Here is a 14,990-nt window from a genome sequence, read left to right as displayed (position 1 = left end):
GAGTTCCTGACTTGGAATTCCGAGTTGGATGACCGTTCAAAACGTATTTGCCCGGTCGTAGCTCGTTTTTTTTCATAGTTCCCAGTTGTCTTGATCTCACTGAAGTCTGAGATTTCCCAGTTCTAAGTTTCCAGTTGTTTTGAACGTGGCAAAAGTCATGCTGGATTGAAAGCATGGGCAATGTTGAATGTTTATCCATTTAAGCTTGGAAAAGAGACCCTTAAACATAGACTCGGACCACACACTCACTCCACTGAATAGCAGGCTACTGGTTGCAGTTAGCCACTGATACCTTCAAAATCACTCATTGTTGAATTTGAGATTTCCAACTTGTTGTGTAATGTTTATGTCCAATGGCCGATGAGCACCGATACGTTTTATCTGTCATCTATCTTCATAATTTCTCTTCATATGACAAGGATTGAAAAGGATTTGCCAGTAGATTGTCGACTTGATTCATGATGAAGACAGCTTTCTTGCTAGCTAAGATTTTGAAAGTATGATGTTGACATGATCAGTCCAATCAAAGCTACGGTAGATATAACATGATTTGAATTTATTCTCTTGCCAATGACCTTGACCCTTCTTGGATGGGCACTTCTAATGTAGCTCTATGGCAGCACCCATGGGGCTTGAATTTTCGAGCTCTCCTTGTACAGTAGATTTTGCTGTGACTAGCGTCCCCATGAGTGACAGAACACTGAGCCAATCACGGCGCAACTAGAGAACATTACCAACCCCTACACTATTTTCTGCTGGCCGCCCCATCGCCACAGAAAGCACTGAGCTAGGCTAAAACACCTGCATTTTGGATCTGCCTTACTCAAGAAAGCAAAAAAGAGACCCTGTTTGTATGCGGCTTTATAAAAAAATTTTTTTGCAAACTGATATGTGACACGTATTAATGCCAAAATAACATGCAAAACAAGTGTTAGGATTTATGTTTATGCACTATAGGCTGTTAGCATATTGGTTGAAGGTGAATGATGTTTTGTTGCACACACACACACAATACAGAGGGGGGTAGGTGTGTAAGGACTGACCACCACAGGCCATAAAAGCTGTGGACAGTCTGGAGAGGGGAGGGGTGCATCACTCTGGGCCAACCAGGATGGTGAAGAGACTGGACAATACCATATTAGGAACTGTTTCAGTGAATAATCGAGGGGGACACAGGATGGAGCTGCTCTACCCAACAACCAGATGTGGAGAAGGAAAACGCCAAGGGGCTTGGACAAGTTCGGGGGCCCACAAAGGAGGAGCAAGAGTATTACCCATGCTAAACCTCTACTATGATAGGCCAAATGGACAAGTTGAGAATAAAATTGTCATAGTATAAAACTACTATTTGGAGTACATTCCACAGTTCTCTGATCTACCCTGCGCGGAGATCCAGTGAACCCGTATATACGAAAATTGCATTTACCATTTGTCGTTTGAGTTTAATTAAAATACTTAAAATATATTCGGTGACTATGAATCACATTTTGTCCTGATGCCAGATTTGAACTGACGCAAATCTCTTTCACAAGCATAATAATTTTGCTAAACAGGTGGGGCACCACCTGCCCTGAGTAACCGGTCGCCACGGATTGTAGTTGATGCCTTATTGAAAGCCTCTTGTTCAGTGTCAGTGACCGCAGCGCTTAAAATGCAGACGACCTGGAACCCGCCCCATGTTTTTACAGTGCGCTTTCGGTGAAGTTTATCCCTGCAGAAATTACATGCGGAAGTGGTGGTCGTCCATGCTGGTGAAAATAGGCTCTGTTGTTGGTGGTTGCTAACTATGATCTTTGAGTTTACTGTATAACTACCTAGCTGCATTTTACACGCATAGTGTAGTTAAATTCAAGTCCATTATGGCTGGAAGTCGACTTGAAAAATTCGGAACCGTGTTCACGCGGTAGGTTCAAATGTCGTGTTGCTAATGTTAGCCAGCATCATTCTGGTGTCAAGGTTACTGGAGGATATTATCTAGTTTTGTAGACCCTTTAGAGTTTGCTATCTAGCTAATGTTAGGTAGAAACAATTTTCTTTGATGGTTGAATGACTTTTCTGTAACTTAGCCAATGCTATCTAGCCTATAGTTCCGCATAATATAAATGAATGCTAACGTTAGCTAGCTCTTTGCAATTGAGAAATTGAGAGTGCATGGGATGCGTTTGCTCCATTGTTTACGTTTTTGCTGATGGCTCACTGGTTTATTTTTCAGAGTCAGAGATCTTATGCGTTCTGGAGTTGTCAAACAGTCTGACAAGCCCATTTGGTATGATGTATACAAGACCTTTCCACCCATGAAGGACCCACTTTATGTCAGACCAGTGGCCAAGAGATATGGGAAGAAAGAAGAGGCTGTGCCAGACATCTTCTACAGAGAGGATGAAATCAGAGTGTAAGCTAATTAAACGGTTTGCCTTAAACGTTTTACTGTCATTCAAAAGCTGTTAGGAATGGAAATGTCAATTTGTTGATCAGCACCAGACTCTCTTCCAGGAAATTTTATGAGGTGTATGGAACAGGCCCCAGAGCTTTTGATCTCTCCAAATCCAGCTTTGTTTCAACATGCCAACGGTATGGGCAAATTTTCACAAGTAATCACATTGTTGGTTTGTTAAGTTTTGGGATTCCACATGTCTCTAATGCTGGATCCTGTGGGGTTTTTTTCTCTCCTTTTTGTAGGTTTGTGGAGAAGTACACAGAGTTCCAGAGCCAGGGAGAGCTGGAGAAACAGTCCCTGTTTGAGGAGACTGGGAAGGCTCTCCTTGCTGAGGGCTTGGTGTTGAGGAGGAGGGGTATTCCTGCGGTGAGTAGACTGTTCAAATGATACAACTTATTAATTGTAATGCTGGCTACCCTTTTCCCAAATACTGTATAGACAGATATGTACTAATCACTTACAATCATGAGACCTTCTGTTAAACTGACTGGCTGCACTTTTGCCACTTGGCCTGCAGGTGGTGTCAGAGACCAGGAATCCAGTGTTGGGCATGAAGCTGACAGACATGCTGGCGGAACAGCAGACAGATGCACCTGGCGGAACACGGACACCAGGAGAAGAGAAGCCAACACAAGCACCAGTGACTCCACAGTAGGCCTCTGCAGCATGGCTTCAACCACACTCTTCACCTAGATGGAACCAACCATCCACCTCCACTGACTAAAAAGGGGACTTTCAAAATCTGTCCAACACTAGACATACTCCTCAGTCCAGACTTTCTGAACAATGTGGATTAACAAGAAAGACTACTTGTTATGGGTGTGCCTGGGCAGCTTTCACGACCGTCCGTCTTGACTGCAGGGTTTTGTGTGGTGGTGTGTAGGAGTCCAAGTTATTGTACATTTTTGGGCTGGAAACTTGTAAGATTGATGTTATGCATAAGGCTGTAAATGTATATTGTGTGTATACATACATGCACTGTACGTCCAACTGGTTACGTTGCAGTGTGTTTTCAGACTTACGACAGGCCACCCCTGTTGATATGAGATGATGATCAATTAGCATTGTGAGTGATAGGTAAAGTTACTCTATATTCTAGAATGTGGCCTCTTTTCCTTTTTTCCTCTGCCGCTCATCCTCTGTTATGTTTCAGTCACACTGCAGAACATTCATGCAAGACAAGCAAGCTGTGAGTGAAAGTTGATATTGCATTCTCCATTTGCTGCTGTGACAGTGTAATTCGGCAGTGCCTGCCTGCCTGAGCATCTGGGATGAAATGGAGATATTAATGCCGTATTGCTTCACAGAGAAATACCACTGAGCACATAACCACATCAGCCGACTGGGGATAGGAATGTGAGTAAAGAAGCATCAAAGGTGCCATATTAAAAGAAATGCAAGGTAACATCTGTGTAAGGTATTCCACCAGATAGGAAAGGTTTGACATCAACACCTATACACTGAATGATTGATAATTAAACTCTACAAAACTATATTTTAGGTTCGTGTCTACTGCCACAATTCAAATAAGCACCGCACCAACATTGCATCCTGTTCTGAACATAATCTTGGCATATATGTATTTTTTAATACGTATCTCAAACTACCAGAATAACATTAAACAGTAACCAGTTATTATAACTTCTGCAGGTTACCCTTTCTCTTCTCTCTAATCAGGATAATCATCCTTCTTCCTGTTCTCACCACTTGTAGAGGCATTGATCCACTATATGACCTAGCAGCCCTGCAGTTCAACTGCCATTTGAAAATAAATCTAAAGAGGGCTTATATCTAGAGCCTTGGCTCTGATGTGGAACAGCACTGGTCGGTGTTATTTGCTCTGGAAAAAGCTAGCATCCATGAGCGTTTTCACAGTACCACAGTTCCCCTTCTCTTTCCTCCATCGTCTTTTCAAAAAGATGACCTTGGCGGTGTTTCTCATTATCAGCTGTCTTTCTGTTTATCGAAAGGGAAAACTGTCCATCTCACAGTCTATTCTGCGCTCGCACAGAGAGGAGAAATGATATCAACAACATAATGGAATGGGTGATTGTCTGCACACAGTCAAAGCGAAAGCAATTCTGTGGCGGATGGATGGCAAGACTGTCTGAGGGCCTAATGAACAGGAGGGAGGGATAGAATTGGGGAGAGATGTAGAGGAGGAAAAGAATCGGGGAAGGAGGGAGAGAGTCAGGTTGGGAATGAGACGAACAATCCTTGTATGTCTGCCATGTCCTAAGGCTGAGGGGAGAAACGGACACTCAGTGGGGTGTGTTGGCAAAACCTGTGGCTTGACGCAATCCTTAAAGGTGTTGATTTTGCACTGTTTTCCTTTATCTTATTTTAAGTGTTAAATAATATATACTGAACAAAAATGTAAACAATTTCAAATATTTTACAGTTCATAGAAAGAAATAAGTAAATTGAAATAAATTCATTAGGCCCTAATTTATGGATTTCACATGAATGGGCAATGGCCACATCCGAGCCAGGCCCAGCCAATCAGAATGGAGTTTTTCTCCACAAAGGGCTTTATTACACAGAGAAATACACCTCAGCACCACCACCCCCACCTCAGATGATCCCGTAGATCAGGGGTGTCAAACTCATTCCACGGAGGGCCTAGTGTCTGCAGGTTTTTGGTTTTTCCTTTCAATAAAGCCCTAGACAACCAGGTGTGGGGAGTTCCTAACTAATTAGTGATGTTAATTCATCAATCAAGTACAAGGGAGGAGCGAAAACCCGCAGACACTCGGCCCCCCGTGGAATGAGTTTGACACCTGTGCCGTAGATGAAGAAACCGGATGTGGAGGTCCTCGGCAGGCGAGGTTGCACGTGCGCTGTGTTTGTGAGGCAGGTTGGATGTACTGCCGAATTCTCTAAAACGATGTTGGAGGCTTACATTTTCTGGCAACAGCTCTGTTGGACATTCCTGCAGTCAGCATGCCAATTGCATGCTCCCTCAACTTGAGACATGTGGCATTGTGTTGTGACACAACTGCACATTTTAGTGGCCTTATATTGTCCCCCAGTACAAGGTGCACCTGTGTAATGAACCATGCTGTTTAATCAGCTTCTTGATATGCCACACCTGTCAGGTGGATGAATTATCTTAGGCGAAGGAGAATTGCTCACTAACAGGGATGTAAAAAAAAAAATGGTGCTCAAAATTTGAGAGAAATAAGCTTTGTGTGTTTGAAAGGTTTCTGCGATCTTTTATTTCAGCTCATGAAACATGGGACCAACACTACATGTTGCGTTTATATTTTTGTTAGGTATAGTGTCTGTAGAGGGGTGGGTGAGCATGTAGCCTGCTGAATATTCTGACATGCTTTTTGTATGTGTTGTATGCTTGAGTTTGTAAGTTCCAGGTGGAGAAATGTGAAGAGCAATCTTCGTTTTAAGATGGAATTAATACAATGAACTTTACAATGGAGGCCTTTAAAAACTGGAGAAACACTGTCTGCGTAGATGACTTCTTGGCAGCACCCCCAAGATTTCTCTATTTCCTTTCTAAATGTATTTTCAGGCAGGTAATTAACTTTTTTCCTGCCAGACTCCTGGCAAGGATCTCTGGATACAAATGATTCCAATTGAGCATGGGCTGGAATTTAATTGATCAAAATGCCATTCTCTCTGTCACTGGAGTGTGAGCGTGGATAACATTTTACTGCTTCTGGCATATATTTCTAAAGAAGCACCATTTTTGGGCTGTGGAGGAGAGACTAGATGCCAACAACAGCATTTAAGGGTGAATTCTGTATGTGAAAAATGTTTGGGCTGAGTGTGCTGTGTTAGGGCAGTGTTCTGTGTATATGTAACCACAACTTTTGTTTCTTGTTTACACCTGGCTGGTTGTCAATGTGATCAGTGATAGAAAATAAAGCTGAATTAATTAAATATGTAATAATGTATTTTCTCCTTGAAATGTTGGGTAGCCTAGGTTGTGTAGATCAGTAAAATGTATAATTGATTGTGTTTTAATTCTGGTTTGTAAGAGGCTATAGAATGTATATAGTCCGTGTACATACTGCACCATAGCCTATATACAATAGAACATTCAATAAGCCATTCAATGTCTGTATTTAACATTTTCCATATTCATAAATGGATCGAAATGGAAATGGAAATTTCTTTCTCTTCAATTCTTTATCCCACTCTGTCTTTGTCTTCCTGCTCTATGGCAGTGCTGTCACAAAGATATCTAATCTCGTTGGCATTATACAGTCAGTGTCTGAAAGCGCCTTAATTGTTTTTGCCTTTCTATTGCTTACAATAAAGCCAGGCTTGTCAGTCACAGTGGGTGAGGGAGTTAGAATTTTTTTATGTCATGTTTTATTTTTCTATTTGATATCCTGCATACCCAGTAGCCATTATGATGTCCTTATCATACAATCCTTTTCCACCTTAAACAGCCTAGCCTATGCTAGGAAAAATCCCTCTTGAGCTTGGATGAAAGTTTTACAGTTTTTCACCTGATGTGTAGTTTTACCTGGAAGAGCTATTGATTTGGGCTGGACAATTAACATTACAACAGTTCATACTCATAATGCATTCATATGTTCATCTTGCATATGAAGGGTATGTAAACATGTAAGAATAGGTGTAGAAACATCCAGAATTCAAATCAGCAATCCAATTTCAGTGGTCATCAAATTTAAATGGACTCAGACAGCAAGCCTAATTAATGTACTTTGCTTCTGTTTGTGGACCGACAGATTGACAGCTGCATGTACAGAACACACTGGAGCATGTCGGCAGCTCACACTTACTTTTTCTAGGACCAAGAATCAGAGCCCTCTACTACGAATGTAGTTTGAAGAGTTAGCAGGTAACTTTGGTTAAACTTGGGATAACCGGTACCATGAAAGTGGCTCACCTTGTAGCCAGGTACATTTCTATGGCAATGAATCCTTAAGAGCTAACTTGATCCGGGACAGGTTAACTCAGGGCTATCTATACTGAACAAAAATATAAACACAACATGTATAGTGTTGGTCCCTTCTTTCATGACCTGAAATAAAAGATCCAAGAAATGTTCCATACTCACAAAAAGCTTATTTCTCTCAAATTTTGTGCACAAATTGGTTTACATCCCTATTAGTGAGCATATCTCCTTTGCCAATATAATTAATCCACCTGACAGGTGTGGTATATCAAGAAGACGATTAAACAGTATGATCATTACAAAGGTGCACCTTGTGCTGGGGGACAATAAAAGGCCACTTTAAAATGTGCAGTTTTGTCACACAACACAATGCCACAAATGTCTCAAGTTTTGAGGGAGCATGCAATTGGCCTGCTGAGGAATGTCCAACAGGAATGTCCAACAGAGCTGTTGCCAGATATTTTAATGTTAATTTCTCAACCAGGCTTGTTTTAGAGAATGTGGCAGTATGTCCAATCGGCCTCACAACCGCAGACCATGTGTAACCACACCAGCCCAGGACTTCCACATCCGGCTTCTTCACCTGCGGGATCGTCTGAGGAGGGCTGGGGGTACTGAGTATTTCTGTCTGTAATAAAGCCCTTTTGTGGGGAAAAACTCATTCTGATCGGCTGGGCCTGACTCCCCAGTGGGTGGGCCTCTGCCCTCCCAGGCCAACCCATGGCTGTGCCCCTGCCCAGTCATGTGAAATCCATAAATTTGAGCCAAATTTATTTCAATTGACTGGTTTCCTTCTATGAACTGTAACTCAGTAACATCTTAGTGTTAGTATTTTTGTTCAGTATACGTTTATCCTGAATTTCGTGTCTGAGCCTTGAGTTGAGGACCAATTAGCCTAAATCAGATTCCCTTCCTCTAGCAAAGATTGCATCATCATCCACTTCATTTGAGGAAGACAACTTATTACATATTTTATTAATCAAATATGTTTTGGGTGTTACATTACACATTTACGTCAGTAAAACTTTAGTATTAATACTATTATTTTATCAATGGGAGTAGGAAAAATATATTTTGCGCATTGATAACCACACCAAAGTAGTAAAATAAAGACGGCACATTTAAACGTCTATTTAATACTAAAGCCTACTTCATTTGCAAGATAACTTTTCTTTCAATTTGATTTCGGCACAAATTAAAATGTGGCACTGATTTACCCAGCATCATCTCAATAACGCGTTCAGCGTTCGACTAGCCACGTGCGACATGCATGTGCAGTAACAAGCTTGTAGTGAGATGGGTCCAGCTGCGACATCATCTCTCAGCAATCATCCCTCAGGAATAGTGGGGGTTAACGGGACCATATAAGGAGAAGTGGGGGTTTCGAAAGGAACCATATAATTAGAAGTGGGGTTTCAAAAGGTGCCATTTAAGACATGGTTTGGATTTTCGAATAGTAGTCATGGATAATGGTAAGAAATTTCATGGATGCAAAGATAACGGTAAGAAATGTCAGTAATGCAAAACAAAAAGTATATTCACTCACAGTGAGCTGTATCTTTGAACGTTACCTACTGATAGCCATATACTATGTAACGTTAAGTTTTTCATAATGTAAATGGTAGATAACGTTAGCTACCATAACTTATAAAAAAAGGCATTCATTTTACAATGTATTATTTATTAATACAATTTCAAATAATAATATCACGTCATGGCGGTTCTAGTGTTTTGTTGTATTTTTTTACTTTATTTAACTAGGCAAGTCATTTAAGAACAAATTCTTATTTACAATGACGGCCTAAGAACAGTGGGTTATCTGCCTTGTTCAGGGGCAGAACGACAGATTTTTACCTTGTCAGCTCGGGGATTCAATCTAGCAACCTTTCGGTTACTGGCCCAACGCTCTAACCACTAATCCTGCCGCCCCAGGTTAAAAGACTCCTTTCAAAATCCCCACTTCTCCTATGGTTCCTTTTGACACCCCTACTTTTCCAGAGGTAAGACTGCTCTGAGAGATGACGTCGCAGCTGGACCCTATTGGCTAGAGTTAGCGGCACGCTGACGAGCAATATCCGCCATCGTAATAGGCTACGGATGAAGCCTGAGCTGGAATGGGAAACTACCTGGAGCTGGCTAGCTTTAGAAAACCTTGAGTAGATCTAGCTTGCTTCGTAGTATACCCCTCTAGCTGTGTCGACTCCAATGATGAGATATTGATTGGCTGAGAAGTGTCATTGTTGAATAATAACCCAGGGTTATGAGGATTTCACCAACTGTAGAGAGAGCGAGAGATAGCTTTCTCCTCAGCCACTGGGTGGCATCCCAAGTATTTCTTCGTTTTTGGGGTCTACCCACACTCATGCGCACACATTCACATACACAAACCACACACACACACACACACACACACACACACACACACACACACACACACACACACACACACACACACACACACACACACACACACACACACACACACACACACACACATACATACATACATACAACACAGTTCAGTGAGTAATTGTCATCTGTGGCAAATTGAAGGGCAGATGCTTGTTCCACCGTACTTTCTATTTAAATTATCTCGTCAATATTTTTTTACGAGGCCTTGGTTTTCCCCCCCCTACCTGTGACTGAGTTTGGATTTAGTGAATATATAATGAATATGAGAAAAATGAAGACACCTGATTTATCTTTTGTTGCATTATTCAGAGTATAAGTACTTTGCAAGGGAGAAGGGTTCACAAAATGTCTAATGTGGGAGAGCATGCCTGTCATTTGTGTATGCATAGCAGGCATTTTAAGACATCCTCCTTGGAAATACTGCTTTTTCTCAGTTTACTTCAGTCGCAACATCCTTTTTAAGGTCATTTTCTACAGTCATCCATCAATAGACAGTCATCTATATTTCATTCCCCAAGGCACTATAACTCCTCTGCCAGAGAGCAAGCCGTGGGATGTAGGGTTGCTGAGGGTGCTACGACATCCCGATAAATCAATAAAAAAAACTGAGAATAAATAAAAAATCCAACAAATTAATGAACAGGGCCTTTATTACTGATGTATGAGATGAGTAAAAAAACTTTGCGATAAAAAATCTCCTCAGCAGTCACTAAGGGACAGGGCAGGGTACTGGGTGGAGGCCGGCTAGTGGTGACTGTTTTAACAGTCTGTTGGCCTGGAGATAGAAGCTGTTTCTCGGTCCCAGCTGTGATGCACCTGTACTGTCCCCACCTTCTAGATGGTAGCAGGGTGAACAGGCTGTGGCTCGGGTGGCAGAGGTCCTTGATGATCTTCTTGGCCTTCCTGTGACACAAGGTGCTGTAGTTGTCCTGGAGGGCAGGCACTGTGCCCCCGGTGATGTGTTGGGCTGACCGCAGCACCCTCTGGAGTGCCCTACAGTTGCGGACGGTGCAATTGCCATACCAGGCGGTGATACAGCCTGACAGGATGCTCTCAATGGTGCATCTGTAGAAATTCATGGTTGTCTGAGAAAGCAATCCACATTTCTTCAGCCTCCTGAGCTTGAAGATGCGCTGTTGCGCCTTCTTTGCCATGCTGTCTGTGAAGGGGCCATTTCAGGTTGTCAGTGATGTGTACGCCAAGGAACTTGAAGCTTTTCACCCTCTCCACTAAGGCCCCGTCGATGTGGATGGGGGTGTGCTCTCTCTGCTGTCTTCTGTAGTCCACGATCAGCTCTTTAGTTGAAATTGAGGGAGAGGTTATTTTCCTGGCACCACCCAGCCAGGGCGATTTTAGCATGTAAATCTTAGTGGGGAAAAAAATAAATAAGTGGGATGCATGCCAGCAAAGCCACTACACAACACAACACTACACAACACAACACTAAACAACACAACCCAACACAACACTACACTACACAACACAACACTAAACAACACAACACTACACAACACAACACTACACAACACAACACTACACAACACAACACAACACAACACTAAACAACACAACACTAAACAACACAACACTAAACAACACAACACTACACAACACAACACTACACAACACAACACTACACCTCACAACACAACACTAAACAACACAACACTAAACAACACAACACTACACAACACAACACAACACAACACAACACAACACAACACAACACTACACAACACAACACTACACTACACAACACTACACTACACTACACAACACAACACTACACAACACTACACAACACAACACTACACAACACTACACAACACAACACTACACAACACAACACAACACTAAACAATACATTAATTGCACTATAATGGTGACAAACGGTGCTCACAAACTGTTAGGGCCTACATAAAGCTGTCCCAACAGCAGTCCCAACATCTTACCACTGCTACACCTGGCTATCAGCAGAGCCTTGTCTTGCAGCGAAACAGTTCATTCAGCTTCATTTACTGCCTTTAAAAAAAACATAGCTGATATGGCTGACTTTCTTAAACAAATGTGGTTTCTAATGACAATTGAGATGTGCAAACTATGGCATAAGGGAACAACAAGCAGATAAGAGACAATCCGTAAATGCGATTAAGACATTAATGAGCGCGCTAGGACGGACGTAGTCGATATAGCTATTCGTCCAGCACTTTTGAAATGTACTGCGACAGAATTCAGAACATGGGCCATTCTTACATTGTTCTCCCTGTACAACATGTCATAACCGTAGGATAAATAAAGGGGGCAGACAATGAAAGCTCTTTCAATATTCGATGATTACATTTCTCAAAAAAAGGCTATAGGCTATAGGCTGCACCAAGTCAGAACAGTAGGAAATGAAAAGGTGAAAATAGACCAAATTATTAGGGTGAGGCACATGGGCCACTAACAGCTTACTACACAACATACACTTAGTATTACTTTCTTAGCTACAGTATACATATCTCCCTGGCATATTACATAATTTATGCAGCAGCATACAAGACATGTTTGGACTAACCTTGTTGTGCTGTGCTCACTTGAACAGGTAGGTGGCGAGGTGGTCCTTCGTGGGCAAATTTTGTCTTCAAACTTTGTCATCAAAGTCTGGCATTCTCTGGATTTGTGTTGCTTTCAAGACAACTGGGAACTCAAATGTTGTTTTTTAAAAATCATGATGACGTCAGTGATTTTCAGGTCGTAGCTCTAGAAAGATGCCCGAGTTCCCGATTTACAATTCCGAGTTGGACGAAAGTTCAATACGTATTTTCTCAGTCGTAGCTCGTTTTTCCCGAGCTCCTAGAACTCACTAAAGTCAGATTTTTCAGTTCCGAGTTAACAGTTGTTTTGAGCACGGCACAATCATGCTTCATTGACAGCATGGCCAATGTTGAATGTTTATCATTTTAAACTAGGAAAAGAGAGCCTTAATCTTTGACTTGGGACCACACACCCACTCCAATGAATAGCAGGCTAATGATTGCTTTGCAATGCTTGCAGTTAGCCACTGATTCCTTCCGAACCACTCATTGTTGAATTTGCTTATGTCCAATGGCCGATGAGCACCGATACGTTTTATCTATAATTTCTCTTCATTATTTCTCTTTATATGACAAGGATTAAAAAGGATTTGTCAGTAGATTGTCGACTTGATTCATGATGATGACTGCTAGCTAAGATTTTGAAAGTATGATTTTGACATGATCAGTCCAGTCAACGCTACTGTAGATAAACTAAGCAAAAAAATAAACGTCCTCTCACTGTCAACTGCGTTTATTTTCAGCAAACTTACAATGTGTAAATATTTGTATGAACATAACAAGATTCAACAATTGAGACATAAACTGAACAAGTTCCACAGACATGTGACTAACAGAAATGGATTAATGTGTCCCTGAACAAAGGGGAGGGTCAAAATCAAAAGTAACAGTCAGTATCTGGTGTGGCCACCAGCTGGATTAAGTACTGCAGTGCATCTCATCCTCATGGACTGCACCAGATTTTCCAGTTCTTGCTGTGAGATGTTACCCCACTCTTCCACCAAGGCACCTGCAAGTTCCCGGACATTTCTGGGGGGAATGTCCCTAGCCCTCACCCTCTGATCCAACAGGTCCCAGACGTGCTTAATGGGATTGAGATCTGGGCTCTTCGCTGGCCATGGCAGAACACTGACATTTCTGTCTTGCAGGAAATCACGCACAGAACGAGCAGTATGGCTGGTGGCATTGTCATGCTGGAGGGTCATGTCAGGATGAGCCTGCAGGAAGGGTACCACATGAAGGAGGAGGATGTCTTCCCTGTAACGCAAAGCATTGAGATTACCTGCAATGACAACAAGCTCAGTCCGATGATGTTGTGACACACCGCCCCAGACCATGACGGACCCTCCACCTCCAAATCGATCCCGCTCCAGAGTACAGGCCTTGGTGTAACGCTCATTCCTTCGACGATAAACGCAAATCCGACCATCACCCTGGTGAGACAAAACCGCGACTTGTCAGTCAAGCAACGGTGGGTTTGTGCCCATAGGCGACGTTGTTGCCGGTGATGTCTGATGAGGACCTGCCTTACAACAGGCCTACAAGCCCTCAGTACAGCCTCTCTCAGCCTATTGCGGACAGTCTGAGCACTGATGGAGGGATTGTGCATTCCTGGTGTAACTCAGGCAGTTGTTGTTGCCATCCTGTACCTGTCCCGCAGGTGTGATGTTCGGATGTACCGATCCTGTGCAGGTGTTGTTACACGTGGTCTGCCACTGCGAGGACGATCAACTGTCCCTGTAGCGCTGTCTTAGGCGTCTCACAGTACGGACATTGCAATTTATTGCCCTGGCCATATCTGCAGTCCTCATGCCTCCTTGCAGCATGCCTAAGGCACATTCACGCAGATGAGCAGGGACCCTGGTCATTTTTCTTTTGGTGTTTTTCAGAGTCAGTAGAAAGGCCTCTTTAGTGTCCTAAGTTATCACAACTGTGACCTTAATTGCCTACCGTCTGTAAGCTGTTGCCTACCGTCTGTAAACATGCACCCGTTCCACAGGTGCATGTTCATTAATTGTTTATGGTTCATTGAACAAGCATGGGAAACAGTGTTTAAACCCTTTACAATGAAGTTTGTGAAGTTATTTGGATTTTTACGAATTATCTTTGAAAGACAGGGTCCTGAAAAAGGGACGTTTCTTTTTTTGCTGAGTTTATGATGTGATTTGACGTAATTTTATCTGTGGCCAATGACCTTGAGCCTTCTTGGATGGGCACTTGTAATGTAACTCTATGGCAGCACCCAAGGGGCTAGAATTTTAGAGCTTCTACCCTTAGACTTGGCAGTGAGGTAGTGTCCCCATGAGTGACAGAACACTGAGCCAATCACGGCGCAACGCTCCGTATTTTCTGCTGGCTTGCCCCACCACCACCACAGAAAGCACAGAGCTAGATAGAAATACCTGCATTTTGGAGCAGCCTTACTCAAGAAAACAAAAAAGAGACCATGTTTGTATGCAGCTTTATTAACTCAATGATATATATATATTACGTTGTTTGCAAACTGATATGTGACACGTATTAATGCCAATATAACATGCAAAACAGTACGAGACTACATACAGTATGGGGCCACATACCGTATATGAACGTGCAAAAGGACTAGCTTCTGGCATTAGCCACTGAGTTTCTAATTATAATAAAGACCGACACAGTCCCTTAGCACGGTAACGTTCTG

The 14,990-nt window shown here is 42.4% G+C and overlaps 1 protein-coding gene across 1 annotated transcript; it reads left to right on the top strand.

Annotated features, from left to right (window-relative positions):
- Nucleotides 1–1,731: 1,731 nt before the first annotated feature.
- Nucleotides 1,732–3,930, top strand: LOC120028633 (28S ribosomal protein S23, mitochondrial-like). The gene is made up of 5 exons (XM_038973845.1): nt 1,732–1,903; nt 2,213–2,392; nt 2,494–2,571; nt 2,680–2,803; nt 2,955–3,930. The coding sequence occupies exons 1-5, from the start codon at nt 1,860–1,862 to the stop codon at nt 3,090–3,092; spliced, it is 564 nt and encodes a 187-aa protein (XP_038829773.1). The 5' UTR covers nt 1,732–1,859; the 3' UTR covers nt 3,093–3,930.
- Nucleotides 3,931–14,990: the final 11,060 nt, after the last annotated feature.

This window comes from Salvelinus namaycush, chromosome 34 (assembly GCF_016432855.1).
Source record: "Salvelinus namaycush isolate Seneca chromosome 34, SaNama_1.0, whole genome shotgun sequence".
Classification (NCBI taxonomy): domain Eukaryota; kingdom Metazoa; phylum Chordata; class Actinopteri; order Salmoniformes; family Salmonidae; genus Salvelinus; species Salvelinus namaycush.
Note: the sequence above shows the minus strand (reverse complement) of the source record. Positions and strands in the feature narration are given on the sequence as shown.

Excerpts from the sequence above, each read along its gene's own strand:
- LOC120028633 (XM_038973845.1), top strand. The coding sequence starts at position 1,860 with ATGGCTGGAAGTCGACTTGAAAAATTCGGAACCGTGTTCACGCG. Across the intron at positions 2,393-2,493 it reads AGAGAGGATGAAATCAGAGT|GAAATTTTATGAGGTGTATG; the intron begins GTAAGCTAATTA and ends ACTCTCTTCCAG. Across the intron at positions 2,572-2,679 it reads TTTGTTTCAACATGCCAACG|GTTTGTGGAGAAGTACACAG; the intron begins GTATGGGCAAAT and ends TCCTTTTTGTAG.